The sequence below is a fragment of the Hemicordylus capensis genome, chromosome 4 (genome assembly GCF_027244095.1).
Source record: "Hemicordylus capensis ecotype Gifberg chromosome 4, rHemCap1.1.pri, whole genome shotgun sequence".
NCBI lineage: Eukaryota > Metazoa > Chordata > Lepidosauria > Squamata > Cordylidae > Hemicordylus > Hemicordylus capensis.
Genome location: NC_069660.1, coordinates 149,161,039 through 149,180,576, shown reverse-complemented (window position 1 = coordinate 149,180,576; position 19,538 = coordinate 149,161,039). Strand labels below are relative to the sequence as shown.

At 46.4% G+C, this 19,538-nt stretch overlaps 1 protein-coding gene across 9 annotated transcripts in view; it reads left to right on the top strand.

Annotated features, from left to right (window-relative positions):
* Positions 1-1,550: 1,550 nt before the first annotated feature.
* HMCN1 (hemicentin 1) overlaps positions 1,551-19,538 on the top strand; it is a 409,401-nt gene continuing 391,413 nt past the window's right edge. For 3 of the 9 annotated variants that reach the window (XR_008305548.1, XR_008305549.1, XR_008305550.1), the window contains exon 1: positions 1,551-2,379. Coding sequence is in view for 4 of the 9 variants with exons in the window: in XM_053242914.1 (XP_053098889.1) it covers positions 2,079-2,379 (301 nt within the window). In the remaining 5 variants the exon portion in view is untranslated. Of the gene's footprint in view, positions 2,380-16,147; positions 16,273-19,538 lie in introns of those variants that run through there. The other 6 variants (XM_053242912.1, XM_053242911.1, XR_008305547.1 and 3 more) reach the window with 5 other exon arrangements.

The window sequence follows — 19,538 nt, the reverse complement described above, 5'->3', positions numbered from 1 at the left end:
CACCCTCTGTAGGCCTGTTTCCAACCTTAGTGATGCACTGGAGATACATCTAGGGGCCCTCAATACTGCTCTTATAGACTGAATGGTCTCCAGTGATCTATAGTTAGGATAAGGGCCCAATTGTGCACCATATAGAAGTTGTGCCAATGATTTGGCAATAAACATACTTAGCACTGCAGGGATAACCTCTCCACTTCTAGAGCGAAAAAATCTTAATATTGCTGATGTACTCAGTTGTGCCTGTTGGACATTGTAATACGCATGGGTATGAAAACCCACACCCAAATATTCTAAGGTGTTGACCTGTTCTATCCGATGCCCCTTTATGTACCAATTAACTCTCTTAGGAGAGGCCTGATTAATGCAGAGCCTCAGTATAGGCGTGCAGTGAGCTGGGTTATCATCTGAATTCCCACCTCACATGTTATGCCTGGAGAAGAGATATGCCTGGAGAAGAGAAGAGGTGCACATCAGCTCCCCTCTCACAGGTAAAGGACTTGTGGTCTGGTAGATTTCCCTTAGTGGTGAGGGAAAGGGACTCTGCACATGTTCAGAAGTGAGCTCTCCTTCATTATTCACTTATATATTTGTTGAAAACAGATTCCAAGGCTACACCCTATCACACATTAAGCACAAAGGCTTTACTTCAGATCTTGTATCTCAGCCACATGCAGCAAGTGCTTTGTGTCACTTTTGTGTAGGCACCTTTGGATTAAGAAATTAAGACCCAGCCCAAATTTGGGAATAACTGCATCGAGAGATGGTAAGAATATTCAGTTCTTCATAGGTTTTGCATAAATCTATGATGTGGGTGCAAATATTCCCTTTTTTCACACAATACAATTTCTCCCCCCACTGCCCTGCTTCCAGTTGTGTACTAGGTCACAAACTAGGAGGGAGGAGCCATAGTTCAGAGGTTTGAAACCCTGGAGAGCTTCTGCCAGTTGACGTAGATAATACTGAGCTCTAAAGTTCATATATCTTCAGCTTCAGGCATGGTGGATGGTTGGTATGGCTGCAGAGAGCAAGGAGAAACTGCACCAGCTGACACAAAAGGCATTAGGGGACCCCCTCCCCCCCATTTCAACATACCAGATTTGTGTAATTGACAAATCAGAAGCAGGATTTCGTGCCATAAACTGACATTTTGAACTGGTGCATATAAATCTGTAGTCTATGCATGCAAATGTAGTAAATGGGTTGAATATCTATTGCCCACCAATATTTTTCCTGAGCATTGACTGACCCAATGTGATCAAGGGCAGCTGTGGCCTCTGATCTCGGTTGAAATGATCCTTGCCTTGGACTAGCACTGTATGGGCAAGCAGGGAATCTGTATGACTCTTGGGATGTGAGTTCCCTGCTAAACTGTTTATGCCTGGAGCTCAGATTACCAGAGGCAGCAGAGATCCATTGCTATAATTATATGCAAATTGTCTTGATAAAAGGAGAAGCCAGCAAAGGTACCCCTATATTTCCCCAAATATTTCCTCCATTACTGATTGCCAGTGTGTGCCTGTTTTTATTGCTGCATATGAAAGTGATTTTGTGGCCATTTTTGTGATTTTGTACCATTTTGTAAACAAATCACCCCAAAAGGGGGCCTCGAATGCAAAGGTAAGGAAGTGGGGCTGACCAATGAGAGGGCCAGCTGATCTGAGCATCCACTCTTTGTTGCCTCAGCAGCAGCAGCAGCCGCCGTGAGAAGCCTCAGTCTCTAGCCAAAGACTCCCAACAGCAGCCGAACTTTTGAGAGCCTCAGACTCTTGCCAAAGAATCCAGAGGCGGCAGCAGAAGTAGCAGCAGCTGCACAGGGGACATGAATGGGACTCTCTCTCCCTTCCCTTGGTGAGAGGCTGCCAAACTCTTGCAGACAAGTAGACTGGGGAAGGGAAGAAGAACCAGCAACTTGCAAGCAAGAGCTGCTGCATTCTCCTGTCTCTCCTAAGAGCCAGTGAAAAGTGCTTTGTGCAAAAAGGACATTTATTGTTGCTGTGAAAAAAGAAATATCTCATGCATTTTTAAGACTGGATTCTTTGTGATGGTGAACTGAGCAATTGATCCTGGAGAGGGGAAAAATGAATTCCCACAGAAATGTCCCCCTGTGGGCAGTGGGATTCTACACATCATTATTTTTTGCTCTTCTTTTTTCTTCTTGCTGTGCACAAGGAGATGCTGATGGAGAGTTGGAGCCTCAACCCACTGAAGAAGAAATCCCAGAAGGAGCATCCACCTTGGCTTTTGTGTTCGATGTGACTGGCTCAATGTATGATGATTTAGTTCAGGTAATTGAAGGAGCATCCAAAATTTTGGAAACTTCTTTGAAGAGACCCAAGAGATCGCTTTACAACTTTGCACTGGTTCCTTTCCACGATCCAGGTAAGACAATGCTTTCAAGCTTTCTAAAACTGGATACTGTAGATTGTTTTGTATGGCATGAATACATACATACATGTACATACTGATGTGTGTAAAGAAATGTGACCAATAGGTACTTTTCAAAATTAGCAGACAACTTTAAGAAAAAAGTGGTATATAGTTAAAGGACAGACGTTTTCTGAATTGAGTCTCGCATCAAAAAAGATTGAAAGTGGGTATGCCCAGAATAGTAACTCATGAAGGTATAAAACTAGTGATCTCAGCAGTGAGGATAGGTAATTTTGTAACATCTCTATATCCAGTATGATTGGCTCACTCCCATCACTTTTGTTGTTAAGACTCTACAGAATTCCTTTCCTCTCATTCTTCCAAGCTGATTGGAAGAAATACGAATACAACGAATATTTATACAGTATACCGCTTTTCAGCAAAAGTCCCCAAAGTGGTTTACATAGAAATAAATAAATAAATTTAAATAAAAATGGCTCCCTGTCCCCAAAGGGCTCACCATCTAAAAGAGAAACATAAGATAGACACCAGCAACAGCCACTGGAGGGATGCTGTGCTGGGGATGGATAGGACCAGTTGCTCTCCCCCTGCTAACAAAGAAAATCACCACTTTTAAAAGGTGCCTCTTTGCTCAGTTAGCAGGGGAAGGAGGCACACCCAGCACCTCACAGGAGCCTTTAATTATGCAATTAAGGTGTGTATCTTCGTATACATTTTGGGAATAGTTGTTCCAGAAATCTGCTGCGCCAAATCTTCTGTTAAATATCTGCTACTATCTTTACATAGAGCTTGCTGCTGGAATAAATTGTGAATCACAAACTGTGTCTTATTTAACCCATACAGCACACAAAGATGTTAACTACAAGCCATATCTGGAGAGAACACATGTGTTCATAACCACTAGAGATACACAGAGTATATTAAATATGAAAAACCACATGGCACATTTTCACTAAATGCTTCTAGAGTTTTATTCTAAATGCAATCATTTTCTCATTGAAACAGGATACTATTCTCTTTACAAAAGGTAACAACACATGACTCTGCAGGGGAACTGTGCACACATCCCCCAAAACCATGACCTTTGACCCCCTTCTGTACTTATTCCTGTTTTGTTACATTGCCCATTACAGCTTCCTGGGACAAAACAGAGATTTTATTGCAGTGAGCTTGAGTTTTGTTTCTTTGGATTTTCTTCCCCGCATTCCTCTTTCCCTCTGCTGTTTATATACATATTCTTCCTGTTTCCTCTCCCACCCCCCAGCATCTGTTTTCTATCCCCTTTCCTAGGACTTTCTCCTTTTCCATTGTCAAACTTAACTGACTGACCCCAAAAGGAAAAAGAAAGCAGGATGCTCTAGGCTGGTCCATGTGGCAATCAAAGCACAGAGAGGAGTTCAAACTAACACTTACATTTGTGTAAAAACCGGACATTCTTGCTGCTTGCTTCACCTGAGACATTCCAGAATACACACATCTGGAATTCAGTTGTGTTGAGGGACTGAGGAGTCCCGTTGTTTCCAGCGTTTCCTTTTTTCTAAAAAGAAAATACACCTATTTAATGATCACAATACTTACCTGTGGTGGTGAAGATAACAACGATGATCATTAACACTGGCATATTGCAAACATTCCCCATGTTTTCCTCATTTTGAAAACATCAATCATTTTGAAAAGTATTTGCAAAGCTATCCCTTGCTGTAGGGAGCATGCCACAGAAGGAGGAGGGGGGATACGTTTTCTTTCTACAGTTTTTCTTTTGCTTCATGAAAGGCACCAAAAATGTTTAAAAGGAAGAAACTGCCATTGCACTGCAGCACATACCAGCAGAGGGCCTGAAGGACAGAAGACTGAAACACCATTGTGCCACTTTAGGTAACTGGCTGTTTTCATGCCAGTTGCATTTCCCTATATTTATCATGGTTGCCAACCAATTGGAGGATATTTGGTTGAATTATCAACAGCCTTTTTTTAAACAGAGGAACAGAGGGAAATTAAAAACACATTTACATACTGCCAAATCTTCAGTGTGGAGTCCCTTTTTCAGCATTGAAATGAGGCAACGTATAATTAATAAACAAAAGCTACTGCTCATTGTTTGAAGAAAAAGCCATAATTACTCTGATTATTTATTCTCTACAGCAGAACCAAAACAGTGTCAAAAATAAACATGTGGGCCCTTAATTCTCAACCTCTCTAATTCTTACTGCACTGCTAAACAGACTTACTAGAGTGCAAGTCCCATGACTGAACATAGTGGGACTTCTGAATAAAGATGCCTAGGATTGTGTTGCCTGTCAAATGCCAAAAACTGACAAAGATGTTTGGTATGCACATGATTTTTAATTGCTGGGTTGAGATGAACTACTTGCCCTGCAACATGACCAACTGGTTATATCTTCTATTTCAATGGTTCTTCCAGTATTTAGACTTTATTACAAGTTATTTTTTAAATCTTATGTATCATGTCAGGCTTGACATGATACACTCTGGGGCTTGAACTGGGAACTTCATGATCTGGGGCTGGAACTTAGCCTAGTAGGTAACTGGTAATGAAACAATTCAGATTCAGTTTCCTTTTGGCACAGAATGGAATAGGAGTGTGAAATAAACCTGCCAACCAATCAGGGGGGAAATGACTTGGTTGTGTTTTTGCTTTGTTTTGCTTTTTTGTCATGGGCCAGAGCAATTTGTTTGCCTCCCCTTCAGCCATTTTTCTTCCTCCAGTTGCACACCTGTTCCCTGGGCTCCAGCCTGCAAAAATTGTTGGGTTACTCCCCTGGCACGCTTTGCCTCCAGCTACCGAGGGCTCAGGTGACAGATTTTTTATTTCATTTCAGGACTTGACAAGCCTACAGTACAGACATCAGCTTCTCTGATTGGCAAGGTCTGGTTTCGACAAACTTATTATAATTACAGTTGTTTAGCTTTATGTCCTTCCCTAGTCATCACAGAGCAGTGTCTTTTGTTTGCTGCACTTCAGGCTTGGCCCCATTCTCCCTAGCTCCAGTGAACTCTTGACTGGAGAATGCATACTCCAGTTCTGGCTAAGCAGGGTCTGCCCTGGTTGCATATAAATGGGAGACCAGAAGTGTAGGCACTGTAAGATATTCCCCTCAGGGGATAGAGCCGCTTTGGGAAGAGTAGAAGGTTTCAAGTTCCCTCCCTGGCTTCTCCAAGATAGTCTGAGAGAGATTCCTGCCTGCATGCAACATTGGAGAAGCCGCTGCCAGTCTGTGTAGACAATACTAAGACCAATGGTCAGACTTGGTAAATGGCAGCTTTCTATGTTCCTATGACTGAGGTATACCTGTTCACAAGTGTTGGCCCCCTTGCTTCTCCCTTTATTTAAAACATCTAATTCCTGACTTCTAATCTTAATTCCCAAGGAAACTTACAACAAAATTCTTCCTCTCTTCCATCTTCTCCTCTTTATCTCCTCCACTGTCAACAAGAAGATCACAAATTTCCTTAGGGTACGGTGCTCATGAAAGCATGTCCACTTATGGTGCTTTGATCATGATCATCATCACAAAGCAGGAGAGGCGTTTAGTATAATTCTAACTGAGAGGGTGGTGGATGGGTGTTCTCTTCTTTGCAAAATGTTTATGTCCCACTGCAAATTAAAAGGTGCTGGCACAAGGACATTTTGCATCACCACAAAAGCATAGAGATCAAAGGCTGTTGTTGCCATTTTTGACTTGGGTTTCTGACCTCCCACGAATTATTTCAGAGAGTGAGAGAACAAATGCAGAGAATATTAAAGCATGGGCAGCCCGCTCTGCAAGGTAGTCTGGGATGCTGTTGTGTACTAGTCACAGTTTGGTCAGAGGCTTGCTGTCAACAAGCAACTTGCTGTCAATCATCTCTGGGTAGAAAAACCTGGAAATAAAGGCAGCTGGACTGCTCAGCAGCTACTGGATAGTAAATGAAAAGTGACCGCCTCTAAGCTGCAGTCACTTATCCCAAGATGTAGGAAAATGCCTGAGATAAGTAGCTGTATTTGCTGATAAGTGGTATGAAATCATACTATTTCCAATGGTATTAAAGTTTCCAGTTTTCTGAGGGGGGAAAAACTTTCCCCAGGTAATTACAACATAGTATTTCCATAGTGACTGCAGGATATTAGTTAAAAAACTTAAATAGGGACAGATGAGAGAGAGCCCTATTTCAGTGATCTTCACTGTTCATGTGGTGGCTGCTGGTGCGTGTGCCCCCTGCTGGCATGCCCCCTTGCTGGCATGTACCCCCCTTTTGGTGTGCACCCATCCCTCCAACTGCTGGTGCTCCCCCTCCTGCACCTTCTGCCCTGGGCCTGGGCCTAGCCCAGCAAACCCCGCCCCCAGCGGCATGAAGCCCAGCTGCGAGAGGGGAGGGTGTGTGCTCAAGGTGCTTGTCAGGCACCTTCCTGTCTTTCCTGCCACCACTCAGAAGACACAGCAGAAGGCGCAGGGGGACGTGCATGCCCCCAAATGAAGAACTGCTATGAGCAAATTTGAATGTGACATTGACTGCACAGGTGGAAAAAAGGTGGGGTCTGCTGAGAGCCCATCCACCCAGCAGCACTTTTACCCCCGGACCTTGGGGCCCTGGTCCATGGTCTCCAAGGTCTGGGGGGGGGCTCCACATGACTGGGGGAGCTCTGCTGCCACCCCACGCCCTGCTCCGCCACTGCCCTCCCACGCTGAACGGTGGCTTTTATGTAATTTTAGCCTCCATGTGCATGGCCGGGGTGGGTGGAGGGTGAGCCAAGCAGGCCTTTCGCCCTCACTGGCGGCAGGGGTGAGCAGAGCGGCCACTGGACCTGGCCATCCGGCCCAGTGGCCCTTGAAAACTGTGAGGTGCGCCTGCACAGTTTGAATAGATCATCGCAAGCCCGTGATGTCACGGGCTTGCAACAATCTGTTTGAACTGCGAAGGCACGCCTCACAGTTTCCAAGGGCCACTGGGCTGGATGGACAAGCCCCTGCCACCATGGGTGGGGGAGGGCTGCTCAGCTCACCCCCCACCCCCAGCTGCACACATGGCAGCTAAAATTACAGAAAAGCCGCGTTTTGGCACAGTGGGGCATTGTGGCGGCAAGGGGAGCCTCCTGGCAGGGGGCTTTGCAGTGGCGAGGGGGCCTCACGTTGGGGGGGGGCTTGCGGTGCGGGGGAGGCTCATGGCGAGGATGGTCTGCTTTCCAAAATCACCTAGGTGTGCCACTGCATCCACCCTGACATCTCATGCACTGAGGACACCCCTTAATCAATCTGAACCAACCCTATTACGTTTGATAGAATATTGATGTTCTGGGCTTCAGGTGAAGTATAGCCCTTTCAGGTGGAATGAACAATTGTTCTTTGTGGCTACAGAATCAGCACTTAAGGCTGCAATCACACTAGGCAGTTATTTTCCAGAAGGAAGATAAATTGCTTCCTCTTCTCCCAACATGTTTTGCTGTTGGTCTTTATGAGCATGGAGTTCTAAGATAGCCTCTACCTTCTTGAATGTATAATAGTTCACATACTGAGGTGAATCAAGGGATTATCTGAGGAATATATAAAATTCCAGAACATTAAATCATGTTTGCTTGCTGCAGCAAAACCAACAGTTGGGTCTTGTTGGCCAACACATCTATTTTAGCCTGAACATAATATATTTATTGTGGCCCATTAGAGATTGCCATTTTGCTGGAACTGTTGGGTCACAGCACATCTTTGACGTGGGCTCAAACCCACAAAAGATTGTGCCATAGCAATTGTGTTAGTCTTGAAGTGCCATAGGGCTCACTGTTGATTGTACAGCCAACTCATCACACACACTCCTGATTGAACAAATGTAATCTGAAGCTTGTCACTTTCTCCCACATTGGCTGGTGATTTATGCAGGGAGCCGTTGCTTCGATTCAAACAGCAAGTTGCTCAGTCTGAGGCAGGTAGCTGTTTGCAGGCCAACAGAGAACTGAGGCTGTTAATGATACTGCTCTTGGAGTATTGGCAAACCACCCCTGACTAACTTTTGGGTTTGTGTGGGGAATCAACAACTCTAGAAAGAGCAGCGCATTTCAGAATAAATTTGTGCAAAGCTTCAGTCTTGGAAATGGCTGACAGAGAGGCTCTTCACATGAGCAGTGTGAAGAGCCTAAAGGGGATTTGTGGAGAGAGCAGGTTTGACCTGCTCTCCCCAGGGGCGTAACGATAGGGGGGGCAGGCAGGGCATGTGCCCTGGGCGCCACCCCGACGGGTCACGTGGGGGGGTGCCAAAAAGTGGCTCCCCCCCGGATCGCCCGCCGAGTGTGGCGGTGATGATTTGGCGGTGGCGGGCAGCGGCGGGTCGCCCGTGGCCCACCAAGTGCGGTGGTGGCTGGCGGCGATGGGCTGTAGCGCGGCCCGAGCGGCGGTGGATCGCCCACCGAGGAGTGCAGGCAGAGTGACACCGAGCCTGCCTTCTGGCCCGGCGTTGCTTCCCAACTGTGCAGACGTGCCTGTGCAGTTGGGAAGCAACGCCGGGCCAGAAGGCAAGCTCGGCGTCGCTCTGCCTGCACCCCTCGGCGGGCAATCTGCCGCCACCGCTCGGGCCACGCTACAGCCCATCGCCGCCAGCCACCAGCCACCACCGCACTCGGTGGGCCGCGGGCGACCCGCTGCCACCACCCGCCACCGCCAAATCGCCGCCACCCGCCTGCTGCACTTGGTGGGCGACCCGCCACCGCCCGCCACCGCCAAATCACCGCCACCGCCCGCCGGTGATCTGCCGCCTGTGGGGCACCGCTGCGCCCTCACAGGTATGTGGGGGCTGGGGTGGGCCAGGGGGGTGGGGGGCACCATTTCAGGGCCAGAGCTTGCCCTGGGCGCCGTTTCCCCCCGATACACCACTGGCTCTCCCCACAGATGATCACTCAGTCATCCCTGGGTGGCCGGATCGGCCCCCCAGAAGATTACCGGCTCTGTCATGGAGCTGGTGTGAGCGGCGGAGTTTGGGGGCCTCCTGGCCCCTGGAAGTCCCTGAAAGCACCGTGCGAGTGTGCAGTGCCTTCTGGGGAGCCTCCCAATGCTGGGAGGCTTGTTGTAGCCTCCCCATTGTGGGGCTACTCATGAGTTAGTGTGGTGCGAAGCCACGCTGCACCAACACATGATCACTTAACCCCCCTCATGCCCGAAACCTAGGTTAAGAGGTGGGCTATCCAGGAGGGTTTGCCGCTGTGCTGCATAGCTCCCTTTGGTTCTCACACGTGGCTAAGATCAGGCTGGGCTTCCCTAGCCCGATTTTAGCTGCGCATGAGAATAGCCCCAGAGAACTGAAGTCAAATGCAATCAGGTTTATTTAGGGTTTAGGGGTGCAAAAAGAAAATCTTGATTAGCAAGCAACACAATATCAACTAACATAGCTAACCAGGCTAACAGTATTAATAGTACTAAACCGAAGCACATGAAGAGGCCTTTTGACTTGAGATCCAAATAAAATCCACTCAAGGCTGACCAGAGAAATGGTTTTAGATAACAGCTTTAGACTTTAAAGGGGAGTACGAAGAGAGGGGAGCAAAAGACTTAGGAGCAGGGATTAGTATACCTCACAGTGATGTGTTTGGACACTTGATACCCGACCGATGTCGAGGGACCTCTTTCCTCTGGGACAGGTGGGAAGGCAGAATGCAGGAGTGGGAACGCTAGTGCCACTCAAGAGCCAGGAAGCCAGGAAAGGTCCAAAGGAGGTCTGATCCTGGTGGACCAGTCTCTCAGTGTAGCCAAGCATGCTGCACAGATTGGGCGTGGGAGCAGGGCTCATCTGGAGGTGAGGAGAGGGATGGCACAAGAGCCAAGACACAGCAAGATGGTATAGCTGATACCCACACACACAAACACCCAATGGGTGAATCCAGAGAAGAGACACACTGCTTGTTGGTCTCAGAGAAAGAAATAGGCCACATGTTGCCCTGAGGCCAAGTGGTGACCACACCGTTCTGCTGCAAAGGATGACATTTTGTCCTGTTCGGACTTTGCTGGGTGTGTTCTACAAGCACAAAGGCATGAATAGGTTTGAGAAACCTGTGCAAGATGGAGGGAATGGGCACATTAGAGCTTATCTCATGTTGTCAGGATGACTTTGATAGGTGCTGGAATATGTAAACAGAATGTGTTAACAGGCTTCAAGCTAACCATTAATGTTTCTTGTTAGAGGGATGAGCCTGTTACTCCTTATCTGATTCTTTCCTGCAAAGGCAGGAAAATCTAATCCGATGTGCTAACATTGATGGAATATTTGGCTATCCCTGTTAGAAGAATAGCACTTAATTAATTTGTGTCTACATCAGCTTCTTCACCTGCACTGAAATCAGAGAGGAGAGCTGAGGAATAGTCCTCTTACAGTCATGAGTTAAACTTGACCCGGAGTCACCTTTCCCCATGCTATCAACCAAATGACATACTCTCTTGAGTTAGCTCATGCAAGCAAATGGTGAGCCCACGATCCTGTGAGGGACAAAATGCTAACTACAAACCTGTAGCTCCAAATCAGGTTTAGGGGTGCTGCAGGGAGCCCATGAACAGGCTATCTTGGTAACAAGGCCCAGGGCAAAACACATTTTTGGTGTCCTCCTCAGGCGCGGCTCGTGAACTCTCCTCCGGGGGTGGTGGTGGGCGGCTTCTTTAAGGTAAACGGAGCTGGTGCTCCATGCCGCCCAGCACCCCCGCGGCAGGGAATCGCCTCTGCCACTCACCTGGCTCCCGCGGAAGTGAGACCCCGCGAGCGGCCAGGTGAGTGGCGGAGGCGATTCCCCGCCGCAGGGGCTGCTGGGCGGCACGGAGCACCGGCTCCGTTTACCTTAAAGAAGCCGCCCTGCCGCCCTCCCCCCGGAGGAGAGTTCACGAGCTGCGCCTGGCCCTCCTCCTGCACCCAATATATCTGAGTGCCCTTGGCCTTGTGGGGCTCTGGGGTAATTTGTTCCCTTTTCCTCCTCTGTACCCATGACTGTTTGAGATGTTATAGGAGCAGGGGACGCCCTATTGGCCTTGATATAACCTAGGACCCCAATTCCCATAAAACTACATTTAACACAGAACAACACTACATACAGGCCCAAGGCCTGAACCTGAGCACAACCATTTCGTGACCAAAATATTAAACTCTTAAGTTACCTTTAGAGTATAGTTGGGCCCACAGGCCCTCCCTTCCCTTCCTTTCTTCACACCAGGCTGTCTCCCATCCAAGCTGATATAGAGACCGCAGTCAAGTGCAGTGTAGTGGTTCGAATGCTGGCCTAGAAATGGAGATACTCAGGTCAAATTCCTATCCAGCCATGAAGCTCACTGCAGTATCTTGTGCTATTTAATATCTTAAAGCCTAATCTACCTCACAGGGTTGTTGTGAGGATGAAATAGGAGGAAGACTCTTGTATGCTGCCCTGAACACCTTTGAGGAAGTGTGGGATAGAAAATAATAATATGTATGTATGTATGTATGCATGTATGCATTCATCATATTTATATACTGCCTAATAATAATAATAATAATAATAATAATAATAATAATAATAATAATAATATCACCATCAGCCAATTACGAAAAGCAACTTTACTGGGAACAGCCCACATTCTGCGATGATATCTGTAATAATAACAGCAACAATATTGATAATAAAATTCAGCCATCTCAGGTCCTTGGGAAGGACTCAATGTCTGGATAAAACAGACCAGTCAATAACACCTGACTGTGTAAACAACAACAACATAAATAAATAAATAAATTTAAAAAAAATTGCCTTCTGGCTATCTGCATTGCAGTGGGGAGCAGGCCAGTAGCTCATCCTCCTACAAATATTTATATACCACTCTTCAACCAAAGTTCTTAAAGCAGTTTACAAAGAAAAATAAATAATACAGAAATAAGATGACTCCCTGTCCCCAAAGGGTTCACAATCTAAAAAGAAACCTAAGGCAGACACCAGCAACAGCCACTGGAGGGATGCTGTGCTGGGGTTGGATAGGGCCAGTCACTCTCCCCTTGCTAAATATAAGAGAATCTCCACTTTAAAAGTGGCGTCTCTCTGCTCAGTTAGCAGGGGGATCTACTAATACACAGCCATAGTAGTACAAAGAGTGAGGCACCCAGGCCTCCCTGGGGCTTCCAGGGTGCCTAGGAAGCAAGAAATGTGTGTTATTTAATTGCCTTAGAATGTGACCTGAAGAATGTCATAGGAGAGACTTTTAGCCTGGGGTTGGGGGAGGAAGGAGACTCTGGGGTCAACTGGTTTGCATTTTCCAATCAAGGATTTGGTATTGGCAAGCATGCAGTGTTTTGGTTTTGTAGGAGACGTATTCATGAGAGAAAATATTGGGAACACATGTTTATTAGAGCCTGAATTGTAAAAAGCTGTAGTTGTTGAAAGAGGGCTTTGGTGTTACTTGAGCCTCCTCAGCATGCTCCGATAATTGGCAATATTTGTTACGAGACTCAATATATATTGAGGCTCTGTGCTGTCTCCTTTTAATTTCATCTGACTCCTCTGCAGACCTGCCTTGCAGCAGAGGATGCATTGTATCCCTCAGTTTACAATCTAGTATAAGCTTAATTGACAGATGGTGGCAGTGGCTGGAATTTCCTGTTTAGATTGATTCTTCTTTAATCCAGTTGATTATATAGTTTCTTCTTTTAACAGAAAGGACATTGGCTCTGCTTGCTTTGTTATTTGATAGACTATCTTTTTGTCAGTTGTTTGTCCAAGATCTGGATTTTGTGACTAGAAAACCCCTGTAATTTACTAACATAGGTTTCTCCTACTCACAATATTCTCAGATCAATCTCTATTACATCCTTTAAAAAAATGGGGGCCGGAATGTTTTTAAGCTTCTTTTTATTAAATTACTTTAGACCTTTCACACATTATGCAGTGGCAAACCTAGCTTGAAAATACAAGGAATCACAGGAGAAAGATTGGTGATCATGCTGATCCTGGCTCCCAGATGTGTATACTGAAGCTCCAGCTTTTCTGCCTGGCTTAAGTGCTTTTGCTATAAACTCTAACCTCATGTCCATCGGGCTTGACAGTTGAGCCACCAGGAATAGCCAATCCATGAGGTGACACATCCTGTTAGGTGCTACTAGGCAGGGACGACCCATCCACTAGACAAACCTAGGTGGTCGTCTAGGGTGCAGATTCTTGGGTGGGTGGGTGGGCATGGCCTGGGCACCACTGTGTTTTGGAGGCCCGGGCATCGCGCCAGCCATGCTACATTGCAGCCAAGCACTCCTGCCTGCTGTCCGGCCAGCGACAAAGCCCTGTTCTGCCTCCTGCTGAGCCTCTGCATGATTTGGGAGTCACATAGCAAAGCATCCATGATTCAAGCTGTGCTGGCCAAAGAGTTTTTTGGGGCCTGGGCACTGTGCAGAGCTACATGCAGCCAAGAAACCTGCTTGTGGGCCAGCTGGTTGGCTGTGCTAAAGCCCTCCTGCTGAGGCAGCTTGCAAGTCATGGATGTTTTGCTACATGACTCACCAGTCATTTGAAGAGCGGCTGCCAGTTAGTGTAGACAGTTCTGAGCTAGATGAACCAATGGTCTGACTCAGTATAAGGCAGCATCCTATGTTCCTGTGTTCCATACAGAATTTTGAAAGCTGGGTTAGCCTCAGGAGTCATCATTGTTGAACAGCTGTAGAGGCCCACGGACCTTAACAGGAGCCCACTGCTGACGCCCGTGTTGTGTTCCTAGAATTGCCAACTGCCAGCCCAGAGATTGTGCCAGATCCTCTAAAATCTTTCCCTTTAAATTTTCACGTAGTGGCAGGTTGGTGCACCCGATGGAGGGAAGAAGTATGAACTGCTCCTCTCTGTGCAATACAGTTGTACTTAATATCACTTGGCAAGGGATGGTTCAGATGCATTTTTGCAGTTGGGGGTGGCACACTGCGTGGTGTGGGGGAGAGATACATGCACACACACCTCATCACATGCAGTTGAGGAACAAGTCTGATGTAGTGTTTGAACTGGCCTCAAGTCTAACTGAAATCCATGGGACTTATTTCCAAGTAAATATGGATAGTAGTAGGTTGCACAAGGCATTCCTTGGCCCTCCATGGCCTGGAAAGAAATAAGAATCCATGCTGGTGTGGATACTACCTAAGGCCGTTTAGGAAAGGCTTTGTTTTAAAAAAGGCTCTTGGGCAGAGAGGGATTAGATGCTGCTCCTCTCATCATCACAAGAAGAGAGGGAAGCAATGCAGTATCCTACTGAAGGAAACGTTCAGCAGCAGGTAGAATGTTGTCTGTAATGCAGATATTTTCAGAGGCAAGACAGGTGAACACCCACTTTCACAACTCCATGATATGCTTCTGTATTTACGTGTGGTAGGGAGCTAAAGCCAATGTGGGCTTTTTGAATGTGTTTGAAACACTTGCATAGCATACGTGTAAAATATCTCCTCTAAACAAGGATTGGACAAATCCACAGAGAGTTGTTTTTTTTTTTTAAATCCTACATTTCTATCCTGCTCTTTCTCCAAGGAATCCAGAATGGTGTAGATGGTTACTTTTGTTTATCCTCACAACAACCCTCTGAGGTAAGTTAGGCTGAGAGATATGTGACTGGCCCATAGTCACCCAGTGAGTTTCATGGCTGAATGGGGACTTGAACTCATGTCTCCCAGGTCCTAGTCCAATACTCTAACCACTATACCACATTGGTTCCTAAAGTCAAAGCCTTCCCCTTTGGGGAAGAAATATGTTTCTTTCTCATGAACATGCCTTATACTGAGTCAGACCATTGGTCCATGTAGCTCAGTATTGTCTACTGACTGGCAACTCTCCAAGGCTTCAGGAAGGAATCTTTCCCAGCTCTATCTGGAAATGTCAATAATTGAACCTGGGACCATCTGCATGCAGAGCAAGTGCCCTACCATTGAGCTATGGATTTTTCCATAGCTGAGTGTTTCATAGCTTAATTTTCATAGCTATACATTTTTCAATGTTTTTTTGCCATGAGAGTTAAATAAAACCTCCAAGTACAGAGGCAACATACCTCTGAATGCCAGATACTTGGGGAGAAACAACAAGAAGTACTACTACCACTACCACCACCACCACCACTACGATGCATATTTATATACAGCTCTTCAACCAAAGTTCCCAAAGTGGTTTACAGAAAACAATACATAAAATAAGATGTCCCCCTGTCCCCAAAGGGTTCACAATCTAAAAAGAAACCTAAGGCAGATACCAGCAACAGCCACTGGACAGATGCTGTGCTGGGGTTGGTTGGGCCAGTAGCTCTCCCCCTGCTCATATAAGAGATTCACCACTTTAAAAGGTCCCTCAGTTAGCAGGGGTAATAAGGGCGGCAGCACTCAAGTTATAAGGGAGTCAGAGGGACCTCCCCCACCCTTTAGCTGCTGTTTTTAAGAAAGCTACAGAAGGGTCACGATTTTGCTAAAATGGAGGGGTGAGGCTTGTGGATTTCATACAGAGCCCCCTACCTTCCACCCATAGTTTGAGCACTGAGGGAAGGGCATCACCTTCATGCCTGTCTGTGTGTCAAGTGGCTGTAATACATAACAGGAGTGGTGGGCTCTGGTATGTGCTTTGCTCCTGTGTGTTGTGTGTGTGTGTGTGAGAGGCATAGCCTGTGGGTCAAAGAAATGTGGAACCCCTAGAATGTGGTGGAGCTCAGTCCTCCCCCATCCTCCTCTGAGTTTGGCCTTGCCTGAGGGAGAAGCTTTATGACTGGAATCCTGCCATGCTGTTTAAATTAGAATCTTGGCGAGGCAGGGGGAGGGTTAAACGTAAGCAGGAAGCCCATTGTAATTTTCATGCCTCGGACACCAGTCCATTTTCATGAGCTGCAGTTTTAAAGTGTCTCTGGGGAAGCTGAATATCACTGAAACATTTCCTGAGTTCTCTTAAGCTGCACAATGGTATGTCGAAAATTGTTTTTGCAAAAAGACTCTGTTCTTTTGTTTGCTTAGTGAGGTTGTAACATAGCTCATTGAACTGGCCCGATTTTTGCACTATTAATTGTTTCTGGAAAAGAATGGGAAAATAAGTCATTTAGGGAGAATAAAATGTTCCCTTGCTTCGCAACATTAGGACTAAACTGAGCTTAGTAATGGCTTTATGTATTTATGTATTTATTTTCACATTTCTATCTCACTCTTCTTCCAAGAAGTCCAGAATGGTTATGTTTATCCTCACAACAGCCCAGTGAGGCTGGTTAGGCTGAGAGATAAATGACTGGCCCAGAGTCACTCAGTGAGTTTCATGGTTGAATGAGGATTAGAACTCAGGTCTCTCCATTCCTGGTACAACACTCTAACTCTTAGGGCTGCTCAACTTTGACCCTCCAGCTGCTTTTGGACTACAACTCCCATAATCCCCAGCTACAGTGATCAATAGCTGGGGATTATGGAAGTTGTGGGCCAACATCTGCAGGCGGGCCAAAGTTGAGCAGCCCTGTGGACTCCACTGGCTCTTTCTTCACTGCATTAATACATAAAAATAAATGATGAAACAAATTGTGGCTGCTTTGCGTAGGACTGGTTCACACATGTGTGAACCTTAGCTCAATTTCTCAGCATTTGATTACCTGAAACTTGATGACTTATAGCTAAATGCATGGATGGGCTTCATTTAAAAGCAACTTATTCCAAGAGAGATGTCCAAGCGCTATCTGTGAGGTTTAGTTCGTGATGACTTATCTATCCCATGTACACATGTGAGTACCTGATGCTGATGTACATGCACATGTAAACCAGCTCAGGGCTATATATGAGTCTGTACTGGAGCGTAGATAGGGAAGAGGGGGCCCGTGTTTGCCCCTCTCCTTGGTGGCCCATTGGAGTGAGGGAGATAATGAAGAAAATAGGGAGGGGTGGAGCTTGGGGGGGCCCTCAGGAGCTGGGGGGTGGGTTCTTTGAACCCATATGCTCAATTATAGCTACACCACTGGTCTGTACTTGGAGTGAGGAAGAAGCTGATAGAGTTAAGGTTTAGCCTTATTAAGGTTCTTGCTTATGAATAGATTGGCTATTGGTTTGCTTTGGGTTTCGGGAGCCAAAGTTTGCAATCTTGAGCACACTAACTTGGAAGTATGTTCTATGGAAAACCACTGGATGGGGCTGGTCTCATGTTCAGGAAACATCTCAGAGCTGTTCTAGATGGTGGTTTTGTTTCATTTTTAAAAACCTAGACCAGGGATTCTCAAACTTGGATCCCCAGATGCTGCTGGCCTACAACTCTCATCATCTCCAGCAGCAATGGTCAACCCCAGCCACCATGACATTTTAACCGAATGATGTGGTAGCTAGGGATGATGGGAGTTGTAGTCCAACAAGATCAACATCTGGTGACTCAAGTTTGATAACCCTCGGCCTAGGCAAATTACACACACCACACCACTGATCTCCAGTTTTGGTTTCCTTCCCAACCAGCTTGCTTGAATCAGTTTGAGGAGCAAGGCAGAGAAAGAATGTGAGGGAATAATTTGAGAAGACTGTTCTCACTGGTTTGTTTTCATCCCAGTTTCCCTGTCCTGACACACGTTGCACTACCAAGGAACTGGGACAAGAAAGGAGGACTTTGATGTGATTGCAGTTGCCTCTTTCTGTCTGTGCCAGCCCTGCTCCTGCTGCAGAAGCTCTCTCCAAACTTTATGCTATATTACACTTGTACTTTAGTTCTTTCGCTGTGTGTGGTTTTAAAAAAAATTAAATGGTAGCTGCAGATATTCCTGACCAGGATAGGGACCTTAGAATTTGGGGAGGGGGTGTTTACCCTTCCCCCCCTTGTGTCCTAATGTTGACAACACCAGTTGGCCTATTGCTGACGCTAATAGCAACTTTGTGGAAGGCAGCCACATTTTTTGCTGGGCAGGAGTATGAGGGAAAATCTTTGACCATGCCCACAACTCCTGCTGAATTGGGGGTGGGCAGAGGGTGGAACACACATGCAGGCTCTGTCAAATGGAAGTGTGTTGGAAAGGGGGCATGATAGTATTGCTGGTGTGGTTTCATTCTCATGCATTGGGGAGTGCTGCACAGAAGAAGCTGCTCTTGAGAATTTCAAATTGAATCCATGCTTCACATAGCAAAAATGCATTATGGTTAGGGTACCAGATTTCGTTTTCCACTGATCAAGATGGGTGCAATGTCTCAGCCCCACCCACCCCACCCTTAACTTTCCAGTTCCAATTTAGATTGAAAAGGTTTTGGGTGGGGTTGGGAATGCATCTCTTATACTTTCCTTAATGTCCAGCATAGTGGACTACCGGTTATCTAACTACTCACCTTGTGTACATCTGCCAAGCCTCTGAGTGCTGAATTACAATATTTAATCACTCCCTCTCTTACTTATGTGGCATTGTGCACTATTTAACAAGGGGTGCAAGGAGCTCTTTTTCCTTCTTAAATAGCAGCTATGTGAAGGGGGAATTTCAGATTGGGAACATGGATTAACCCCACCATCCCCGCCACCTATCCACCACACACACCCTGCTGCTGTCTGTGCTGTTTGTAGTTAATCCATTTCTTGATCAGGCCAGCTTTTGAATGGGGCTTTAGTTACTTGTATTCCAGTCCTGGAGTAGAGGCGGGGCTAACAAACAGCCAGCAGCAAGAGCACTGAAGGCAGCCTGCAATTGCCTCTCTGTACATAATATCTATTTCATTAAACTATTAGTATCCCTGATTCAACTGCACTGCCTTGTCCTTGCATACCACAACTCTTTCCCTTGGACCTATGCAGTCCTTATCCACAGGGTCTCTGAACCAATTGCTGTTTGCAGAGTTAGAAATAAGCGAGTCAGTCTTTCTAATGGACAGGGGTGGATTACCGCATAGGCAATTGAAGCAATTGCCTACGGCGGCAAACTTTGGGAAGTGGCAAATCTTGGGAAGTGGGAAGGAAAGTTAATTTTTAAAAAAACTTTTAAAACTGCCGCTGTGCGGCAGTGGTGGAGTGGAAATGGTGGTGAGAGCTCTGCCCACCTCCCAAACCTTGACAGGTGAGATTGGGCATGGAGACAGCAGATACAGCGAAAGAGCTCCTTACACGGGCCCGTCATCCTTCCAAATTACACTGATCGGGCTGATTTCGGCCCATTTTGGGTCTCTGCGCACACATTTTGGGAGGAAGGCGAGCCCGTGTGAGGAGGTATCACTGCCATCTTTGTCATCCCGGATGGTAA